At 38.8% G+C, this 10,932-nt stretch overlaps 1 protein-coding gene across 2 annotated transcripts; it reads right to left on the reverse strand.

Moving 5' to 3' along the window:
• Positions 1-2,107: 2,107 nt before the first annotated feature.
• On the reverse strand, positions 2,108-9,011 carry BDCG_01043. 2 transcript variants are annotated; one of them, XM_045416552.1, is made up of 4 exons: positions 8,411-9,011; positions 7,691-8,264; positions 3,164-7,623; positions 2,115-3,067 (listed from the first exon to the last, which is right to left on the reverse strand). In XM_045416552.1, exons 2-4 carry the CDS (start codon positions 8,089-8,091, stop codon positions 2,817-2,819), a joined length of 5,112 nt encoding a protein of 1,703 aa, XP_045279414.1. In that variant the 5' UTR covers positions 8,092-8,264; positions 8,411-9,011; the 3' UTR covers positions 2,115-2,816. The 2 variants fall into 2 exon arrangements, with proteins under 2 accessions (XP_045279413.1, XP_045279414.1); XM_045416551.1 differs by having other exon boundaries at positions 2,108-3,067; positions 7,691-9,011.
• Between the last annotated feature and the right edge of the window lie 1,921 nt (positions 9,012-10,932).

The raw sequence follows: 10,932 nt of genomic DNA on the forward strand, positions 1-10,932 counted from the left end.
TACTAAGAATAAGACTAAATGAGACTAAATAAGAGTGCTTTCTCATTTTTTTCAAGTCATGATTTCATTTTAAGATCTGATATATAGTCACTTTACATGTTTTTTTTGATAGCCAGTCTCAGCGGAATTCACGCCAAGAAATGTATGAGATCAGATCAAATGAGATTAAATATGAAATTTATAATCTCAGTAGCCAGTCTAGATATGATTGATTTCAGTAAGTATTGAAGAGAGATAAAGATAGAAGAGACAGTTAAAAATAATATAATAATACTAATAATAATGATAATGATAATGATAATAGTAATTATAATAGTGATAATGATGATAATGATAATAGTGATGATAATAATGATGAAAGAGAAAGTACGTTGAAATATATTACTGACTTATCAAATATAAAGAGATTTAAAGAAAATATTAACAGCTTTTAGCAATGTTTAGAAACAGCTACAGTGTTGTATAGTAACATTATCTTTATTCAATACATACACTGTTGATATTCTTTATATATAGTTATTATATAATCTGTATCAGAGATACATGCAGAAAATAGATCTTTATTACTAGAATAAATAATTACAGTAATTCTCTGTTTTTATATTATAAAGATAAGTTATTCTTATTTCTTTCTTCTCTCTTTTCTCTTCTTCAATCAATAACTAATTTCAAGCTGATATGAAAACTATTAAAACACTCTCAGAAACTCTTAAATTGAAGAGTATAGACTAATTAAATTTTAAATATAGAAGAAATTAAATTATCTTCTATAGATTCAATTACTTATTCTTCTTTAAATAAAACAGCAGTCACATTCTCTCTTTTCTCTCAATTAAATAAAACATAATCTGTAAAAAGTGAGTATTATATCAGATTATAATGATCAATACAGTCTTAGTATACAGAGCTGTATATACATAGTATATACTGAACTGAGAGACTGTGTGAGTTGTAAATCAGCAGCAGTATCTCAGAGAGAGTTATACAGTGTCAGAAAGTTATAACTCTTAATTATATATACAGAGAATGAATCACTGTAGTAAGTATATATATATTAAAGTAATACTTTTTAATAACACTCAGTCTCTGATATGATGAAAATAGAGTCTCTTCATAAGATTCATTTTTATCAGAAGTCAGAGAATCTTATATTTCTTAAGATTATCTTCATACATCTTATTTATAAAATCAATGAGAGAAATTATTAATTTCAGTATTCTATTCTTAATATTATTTAAGTAACAGCAGAGTTTATTCTGATTATACTTTTTAAATATATATTTTCTAATTATTTACATTTATATAGATATATACTGATTATTTATTAAATAATATTAAGATAATAACTTATCACAGCTGTGTTATTCTCACTGTGAGAAATACACAGTTGATAATAAATATTATAAAAACTCTGAGAAATGAATATTTTAAGAGTGCTGCAGCTCTGTAATCTTGATTTTTTTTATTTTTATTTTTATTTTTGTATTTTTCTTTTATTTTTCTTTTCTTTCTCTTTCTTTCTTTTTTTTCTTTCTCTTCTTTTTTCTTTCTCTTTTTTTTTTTATTGTGATTTTTTCTTATTATTTTATTTTTTATTTTTTTATTATTTTTTGTATTTTATATTTTTTTTTAATTAAAATAATATTAATTATAATCTGTATTCAGAAAAGTAATAATATTTAATAACACTCTCTATTGAATTTTTAACAAATAAGTACTATATTATGATATTATGTAAGTGAGAAATGATTTCATAATCTCATTTAGTACTATTTTTAATAATGAGATCAGAATGAAAATGTGACTAAGAATTCAAATATATTCTTTATCTAAGACTAGATTTTTATTTGAAAAGTGAATCTGAGATCTTTAATATTTGAAATAACATGATTTAAGATCAATGTAATGAATACAAATTATGATCAAAAGTAATACTTTTAGACAATGTAATAACTGTAAAGTTTGATTCTGATCTCAGACACAGTCACACGGTCAGTCTACAGTGATCAGATAATAATCAATGCTTTATATAATCTCAGCAGATATATAATCATTCTTAAGAAGATATACAATCTTATTGACAGTGAAATCACTGAGTTGAGATAGCATATTGATGATAAAGATAAGAAAGATGTGTATTTAAATGATATTTAATTGAAAAAGACATGTATTGAATAATATTGAATGATTCTAGAGAAATGTGAATATTTTGATTTTTTTGTGATGTTTTGCTACTAATTTTCAGGGGGTGCTGGGAAAATTCTGTTTTCGCAAGCAATATGTCCGCCACAATATCTAGGCGCCCAATTATTTATATCACGCATATTATTATCACGATTAAATATTACAGTGGCAACTTGGTAGTGAGGCTCGCTGAAACCCACCCCTCCTTCTGAAAACCCCATCTAGACCTCACAGTGAAGGCAACAACGGCTAAATGCGTTACATGCATTCCAATAAATCTATGATAACCAAACACAAATAAACAAACAATTGAGACGAAATGCTATCTATCAAGCAAAACAGAAGAAGAAGCAAAGAGAAACTAGAACGTTGAAAAACAAGCATATTGCCATTCAGAAAGTTGAAAATGCCACAGTAATAACTTATTGATACAATGCTTAAGTAAATAAATCGCAATCCGCCCCCTAGAAAATAACGATTATAAAGAAACTCGTTCAAGTAAATTAAAAAAAAAAATAGATATAGAAGTGGAAAGCAGGAAGGAAGAAAAGCCGCTGTTCAAAACGAATATATGGAGATATTCATGAATACCATGTAGGTAAGTTGTAGAAGAAAGTACACCGGCGTATTCACTACGCAAGGTCTTTGCTCAGAGCCATGATTTTCTCGTCAGGTAGCGCAGAGATCCAGAGGCAGCGTTCGATGACCCCAAAGACAGGCTCGAATGTGTATTTTGTACTAGCGTCGATGAGGCGAAGCAAGCTTTTCACAATCGCTGCAGCAGTGCGATACCGCTCGAAGTTCACAAGCGGCTCACCATCTCGTGTACTCGCTATTTGAGCAGGTTTCTGGGAGTTGTAGGTCAGGTCTTGGACGTAGAGGCCTAAATGTGCCGGTACACCTGCGGTTAGCCAATTTTCCGTCTACGTAGGAACTATGGGAGTTTGTTCAAGCCGGGGAGGGGATGAAAGTTACTTACCGACAAACGGAACACACCCATCTTGTAGGTTCGTGGATTCCATCTCCAACCGCAGCTTTTGGAAATTACGAATGGGCTGGGCTAGTGTCTCCATATCCTTAAGCAGCTGCTTCTCGCCGTCCGCGACAAGCTCCCAAGTCTTCGTCAGCCTCGTACAATCAACTGAGCAGAGTGCTATTGTGATTTGCAGCATAGCTGAGTAGTTTCGAAGCCTCCTCGAGTGCACGGCCACGTGGATAAGTTTGGTGATCGTTTGCGCTCTCTCAGTTATATTCCTTGTCAGAACAACCTCCGAGACTGCCCATTTCACCATGAGATTAAAACGAGCAACAACAATATCAATTCCCCTGCGATCATGTTGCGAAAGGTAGTCTGCCCAGTTGAGTGTTGACTGCGAGGACTGACTCCATCTCATGTCAACCAGGTCCTTCCAGTCAACCTCGTTCAGTGCAGCCTTCTCAACGAGGGTGAACTGCTGAGCAAGAGTGAGGGATTCGCATGCTAGAATGAATGGCAGATGATGATGGTTCGATGCTACCATGGCCGGGGTTTCTTTGACGTACGTTTGCCCCTCAGAGCTAAACAAGATATTACTCGAAAGGTGTTGCATGTCTAGCGTTCGTTGCGTGGTAGTGCTAGGAAGGTTTTTACAACTGGGTGACAAGTCAGGTGTAATTGGTTGCCTTTGGAATGGGACCGTGTCCACAGGAGCAGCATAAGACGACGTCGAGCCGTGATACCGTGCAGTCATCGGCGGAGAGGGAGGGTGCGTCAAGGGATGTGAAATAACACCCAGACCCGGTAGCGCTGCGTCCATGCCAGTAATCGTGCCTGTTCCATAATACCTGTCAACCGCTTCGTCCTTATCAATGACTGATATTTCTGAGGAAAGCTCGGAGCCGTAGCCGTGATCATCGTCACCCTTATCATTATCGTCATTTGGCTTGTGTAGTGAAGAGGATAATGTAGGGGGTCTTGGAGCTGTGGAGCCCTGTGGGATCCGTTTCAGACTCTCCGTCTCTTCCACCATATCAATTGATGGATGAGACGACTCGAGTTTGTCAGTCACTGGATCGTCATCCGGGCTAAATAAGGGCTGTGGGACAGGGATTGGTGGACTAAAAACAGGGCTTTTCATCGACTCGTCGCTCAAACCACGCTCAAGGAGGGGGATTGAGCAATACGAATCCTCAGAACCTATGAACGATTCTGTATCGGGAGCAGTAAGTGCGGACAACGTCCGACCATTGTCCGATTGGTATGTAGGTAGAATGCTCGGTTCGGCAAGGGACTGGTGACGATAGAATTCCCCATTGCGATCGTTGTGTTTATCCGTGAGGATATCGCCTGTGCTCAGTGGACCTTGAGAGTCTCGAGGGGTATTTGGCGATGGTCTTTCCCACTTGCCCTCCAATTTAAGAAGGGTCGATTCGATACCTCCATCTTCATCGTCAGGGATCTTAGCGAATCGTGCAACTGCAGCCTCAAAGGAGGCTCGTATCTGTTGCGAGGGACGTGTTCCAGCAGCCGAGTAACGTTCCATGGGAAGGAGAATTTCTTCATGTTCGCGCCTTCCACTTGGTGGAATTCCTGCCGTACCGTCGCTATTCAAAAATAAGAGAGATTCTGCCATTGAATCCGTGTACGACGTCCTAGATGCAAAGGATCGCGCTCTAGGTACCGCTTGAAGGTCATGGACGTTTCGGATCTTCCTAAGATCCCCACCAGGACGACGGCGAAGCATTCGAGTAGGAAGCTTCTCTCCTGACCCACGTGAAGATTCGCCGCGTGACGCAGCCTCGCCCGTCGAGTCAATGCTTGGGTGTTTTCTAAGATTTATCATCCCGTTATGATAAGATGCATACCTCCGCAGCCTACTTCCCGATTCCGATCGTACCGGGGTTTTCGACCCACTGCGAACTACAGAAGAGGATCGCTTATCCCAAAATCTAACGTAGTCTTCTGAATGCCGTGAATCTCGACTTGTAGACATGGAAGTTACATCATACCGTTCCAACGAGGGCCCAGGAACACCAACCAAAGCGTCTGGATGTGAAATAGGAGACGACGCATCGATCGCCTCCTCAAAATTGTGCAATGGTGATTCTTGGAAGTGGTGGTGACCATTTGGAAGCGTCTGCAGTGCTCCAGACATTAGCGGGACAGCAGGACGAGTGTCGTCCACTATAACAATCGATTTGCTTCCCGTTGTTAGTTGGCTTGATATTCTACCCAACCCGAGGCCGAATCCAACGTGGCTTTCCGGAATTAATCTAACAGCAGACATTGGCAATCTGTCTTTTCCTAGTTCTCCAGTTGCTATGACTTCAGATACAGGACCTGAATTCAGCGGTTCTCGCATAAGAACTTGGCGATAGCACTGGAGAGCGTCATCACACAGCATGTCAACCCGCGGAGGAACTCTAGCATCTGGGCCTGACCGTCTTTCCTTGTATACATCGCCTCCGACCCCGATGTTAAGAGGGAGTGCAGAAGTTTTTCCTTTTAGTGACGGCAACATACTGGGGTGTGCTGCCTGTGGGCTTGAAGAATTGCCACTTTGTCTATTATGTAGAGCTCGACGAATTGTGCCAATGAAGGTTTTGACACCTGGTGCAGGTTTTACACTATTATCGCCCTTTGGACTTAGCTCCTGATGTAGAAAATGGAATTGAGACGTTTCAAGGGGGGGCGACGGAGGTACGATTGTCAGAACGGATGGATCCACCGGAGCATAGGCATTACCACGTATTATACTTTCGGGGTAAGGTAAAGTTTGGAGGAGCGATTGTCCCTGAGTGTCTAGGTTTAATGCTGGTAAGGGTGCCCGGTCATCTCGTACAGAATCGGAGAAGCTTCCACTTCGCTTGTGGGAATGAGCGGGTCGACGCCATATGGGAATCACAGGTGCCGTTGCTTGAGTGTCAGCGGATGTATGAGAACTACGCGGTGCAGATGCCACTAATACGGGATGTGGGCCTTTTGGGCGGGTCGAGTGTGTGGACTCGCGTTTCTGTCCTTTAGACGGGAACGAACACGAAGTTGTTTGTATGCTCTTTACGCTCTCCGATGATGGTGGTAGATCCCGAGCAGACGCTGTCGAAAAGTTGTGGGTATGAGAATGTGGAAACTGAACGTCTCCCTCTTTATAATCGGCGACCTTCATGGGTGAGGCGGGACTCAGTGGTACCACACCTGCAGCTTGTGATTCGATAATATGAGATGGGTCCCGTATGCCGCTTAAGCGACTTAGGCGGGCATCCCTGGAGCCAGCAACACCTCCGGGGGCAACTTTATCATCAGGATGAGTGTCATTAACAAAGTTTGGGGAGTCCCAATACAGAGCGCATCTGCCGTTCCAGCACCGTTTCAAATCAAGAAGGATTTTGAGATCACTCGAGCTGTTGTTGCTGCAGCTTCTGACATTCTCATAGATTTGGTTGAGTTTTTTGCAGAATTGAACCCGAAGGTCACGATTGATAACGAAATCATCGACAAAGTAATTAAGAATCCAATGCCTTAGAGCTGCGAACGTGCGAATCCGGATAATCCTTCCGTCATCCTCCAGTCGATTGATCGCCCATTGAAGCCTCGCTAGCAGAAGCGAAAGGAGGTTACTGTGCGAAAGATAAGACCGAAATGTTAGGAAGAAGTCAGATACTAATTCGTAGTCCATAAACGTGTCCGATGAAATCTGAGCAACTATTCGAGCGGGAGTTGCGGCAGATATCTCGTTTGATCCTTTGACATAGCGAACAACCGATGGGTCATCCATGATTTGAACCAGGAAATCAAAAATAGAAGGTTCTATTGGTTCACTCAATTTGTAGAACACAGGGGACTGCACTGGTGCCGCCGTGGATAATTCGCCGAATGCCTTTGGCTTGGCATGTACGGATGGCATAACTGAATACGTTCGAGTGGTCCGCGAACATTGGTTTAATGATTGGGGCACGTGGGACATCATACCATAATCACTCTCAGTGGCCATAGAAGAAGATCGAAAATGCTCTGATACCGATGTTTTGGTATAGGCAGAGCTTCGGAGAGTCGGGTTACCTTCTGGCGTAAATCGGAAACCCCCAAGTCTAAAATGTGGAATTGTGACTTCAATAGCCGGGATGGAAGGCTGGCCGGCCGATTTAGGGCGCTCATGTTCGGGGCGCTCAATAACGATCCGCAATTCTTTGCGATTTCTCGAATCCGCGGACGGAATATCGTCGAGTGAGTGTCGCTTTGACCCCTGGTCGTCCGGAGTCGTTGAGATGTCATATTTGCTTTCGTTGCTATCCTCGCGGACTATATCAGCTCGTAATTCTGACAGTTGGGAATTAGACCACATGCTATGTCTAGCCCATCTACCCTCCGGTGTGGGTTCTGGGTGTAAGTAATTCTTGTTTGAAGGTGTGGTAGGAGTTTTGGTGAGAGGCAAGGGTTGCGGCCTGGCTTGGTTCGTGGGTCTGAACCGGAAAATCGATTAGTTTATTATATTGCACCTTCTAGTAACCAAATCTCCATCATTCATACCTTAAGTACAATTTCCCGTTATGACCAACGTTCCCAACCGTGAAGTGTCTTGCTTCTCTACCTCCCAGGCCTACAGTTCCAATGCCCTCTGGCGTAACATCGATCGTGTTGGAACGTTTTAAAGCCCTCTGCCTCAATACTTCACTACTATTCTTAACACGACGAAGCGAATTGGTTCTCTGCCTTCCATTTGCTGTAGCAGTCTCCTTTTGTACATTTCCGTCCTGCAATCTTGAATGAGACTGTCCCAAAGATTGCTTCTCCGATCGCAGGGCGTGGTTGGGAGTCCGTTTTAACCGCGTCTCATTCGTCGCTGGCCCTGTGAAAACCCCAGGTGTTTTGCCTTCTGACTGGGCGGGCGTCAGCGGTGTTCGCTCCCCATGCCGGAATTGGGATTGCATTTTCACAAAACCCCAGAACACGAGAACTGCTACCCTAGGAACCTCGAATATAGACTACCGCTGAAGGGTGAGGAGTCGGAAGACGTAGAAGGAATCGGTTGTGTGGCATCACTTAACCAGACGAAGAGGCGAATTATAGACGTCTTGAAAGGCCGAAAGTCGGAGATAAAAAGCTTGGTTTCAAGGCTGTCAACAATTGCAACAACAAACAACAGGGAATAATGTTCAAATTAGAGACACCATGAAAACATGAAAGTAAAAATAAAAATAAAAATAGAAATAGAAAAAGCAATATAAGGTAAACAAAAGATAGAATTACAAAACAGAGGTCAACTACCTCCCTCCAACCCCCAGAAACGCATTGTACCCAATGCGGTTAACCCCAAGACAGTCTGTCTGTTTGCGCGACCTGTGACAACCAAGGCTGGTTTCCAGGCAAAACAAGAAACCTGACACGAACTAGGTCCCACGGTACCACTGATTTGCGACTCAGTTTTCTTGATTGAACATTATAGAGTTTCCTGGGCACGGTGCCTGCAATGGGGAGGATATCAAGAAATCGATGCAAAGAGACGGGTAAAAGAGCGCCAATGCAGAAGGAAAACAAGAGATTGGAGGAACGACAAATGGTGTGAGAAGAACAGAAGGTCGACAAGGAACAAAGCCAGATGAGCAGTTTAGCCTTGATAGCGTAGTTGAAAAAGGGAACCAGCGGGCATGTCTGGGCTAGAACAGAGAAGTCCGGGCTGAGGTGATTATGCTGAGGATGTTACTGTGAGAGGTTGGGGCAGAAAACACAGGGTAATGTATTCACAAGCAAGTCGGCCACGCAAGTGAGTCGCCACCCTCTCATCATTTTGCATGTTTATAATCAAATATAATTATAGAACAACAACTATATAAGAAAAATAGATTAATTATATCTCTCTTTATTATAGAAAACCTGTTGGATTCCCCTCTCTACGGGCCGACCGCTTCCGCCTAAGCGAGGTGTACGCCGATCGCTTGGCAAACGCCTACACACATAAAAGACCGCACAATAGATAGATCTTGATAATATAATCAACTACTCTATATATCACCTCCATCAGGTTATATTCCTTTTGTGCATAAGAATTCACACTAATTTGTTATATTCTTACACTTCATGCTCTTAAAATTAAAAAAAAAAGAAAGATCTAATTATATTCTGAAATACTGTATTAGTGATTCTGCAGCTGCTCATCACAGATTGAAAAGAATTGTTGATTTCGAAATTAATTAATCTGCTACAGACTTTTATAACAAGTCTGCAAGCAACTCCTGCATTCTCACATGAATAGAAGATATTCAATATAATTAATACATATATACAATATCTCTGAACAAGAGCTACTTAAGCTGTAATTATCATTTCAAACAGCTCAGAAAGTTCAAACTGAAATAAATACAGAATATAATATAAGCTTAAGAAGAGAAGAAGATCTTCTCTTAACAGAATACTCTACACTTATTCAAGATAGCTCTGCTGATGAGATTGCTGAAATATTAACATACTTTACTTATCTATAAAAGACAGAGTTCTCAGAAGTGAATACAGTAAAAATCACTTATAAATAATAATTACAGAAGTAAAGAATAAATTTCAATCTTATTATAGCTATAAACTCAGTTATCAGAATAAATAAGTTTCACAAATTCAAGAACAATTATAATTATATTAAAATAAAGATTATTATAAAGCTCTCAGAGCTGAAAGACTATAATATCTGATACTGTAAAATTAAATCAAAAGTAATTTTAATTAAGATATTTTATCTTTTTATAAATAAAGAGCTTTCTCTGAATACTTAGCTTATAAGTGATGATTTAAAAATCTGATAATATAAAGAAAGCTGATTCTAAAAGTGTATATAAAACTCAATAAAAACTGAGCTGTAAACACTTACTCAATTTAAACTCAATCAGACTGATAATAATAATATTATCAGAATGAAACAAATCACTGCACTATAATAAGTAATTGAATTGAAATATTAAATACACTGAGTAGATCTTTAATTTAAATTATATAATAAGATTATTACTATATTAATTACTAATTATAAAAATAATATTATACTGTATACAAAGCACTGATAAGTAATAATAAATAATATTAATATATATAACTGATTAATATTCAAAGACTTTCTCACTCAACAATTCATATATAATCTGAAAACTCATGTATAATTATTTATTCAAATCTATCTTAAGAATTTATATTAAGAAATCTCAAAGATATCTGTTTCTGAGATCAATCTTAATAATCTTATTGATAATATTATTCACTATAAAACAGTTATCAGATTAAATAACAACAGAAAGAGAATATCAGTGAAAGAAGGTAAAAAGAAAAATAAAAAAGAAGAAGAATAAGAATGATGATAATAAAGCAGAACTCACTGAGATAATTAAGCTCAGATCATAGTAAATCAATTATAACAGAGAAAGAAATACATCTAATCTTCACTATAAACACACATTTAACACAGTGATAAAGTGTAAGTATTGCACTCACTGCAAATATAATAAGACTGATTACTTTCTTAAGAACTGAAAAGATTAATTATCAGAATATTAAAGAATCAATTATTCTGCAATTAAATACTATACTGAAAAGAACTCAATATTCTCTATCAGTGAAAAGAACTCTAACTTTACATCTACTGTAAAAGCTCTATTTACTACTACAGTCTGTAGAGATTCTCTATAATACTTAAATACTGTAACTTTCTACACTATAATATCTGATAGAAGTGTCTTCAAATACATACATACTTCAGATAATAAAGAAGAACTTGACTCTGTAGAAGAAAT

This window comes from Blastomyces dermatitidis (genome assembly GCF_000003525.1).
Source record: "Blastomyces dermatitidis ER-3 genomic scaffold supercont1.1, whole genome shotgun sequence".
NCBI classification, from domain to species: Eukaryota; Fungi; Ascomycota; class Eurotiomycetes; order Onygenales; family Ajellomycetaceae; genus Blastomyces; species Blastomyces dermatitidis.

What these genes read in the sequence shown, in the direction of transcription:
- BDCG_01043 (XM_045416551.1), bottom strand. Translation starts at nt 8,091, where the DNA reads ATGCAATCCCAATTCCGGCATGGGGAGCGAACACCGCTGACGCCCGCC. An exon ending in AACGGGAAATTGTACTTAAG is followed by an intron (nt 7,624 to 7,690) that starts GTATGAATGATG and finishes TTTCCGGTTCAG; the next exon opens with ACCCACGAACCAAGCCAGGC. An exon ending in TGGGTGTGTTCCGTTTGTCG is followed by an intron (nt 3,068 to 3,163) that starts GTAAGTAACTTT and finishes CGGCACATTTAG; the next exon opens with GCCTCTACGTCCAAGACCTG.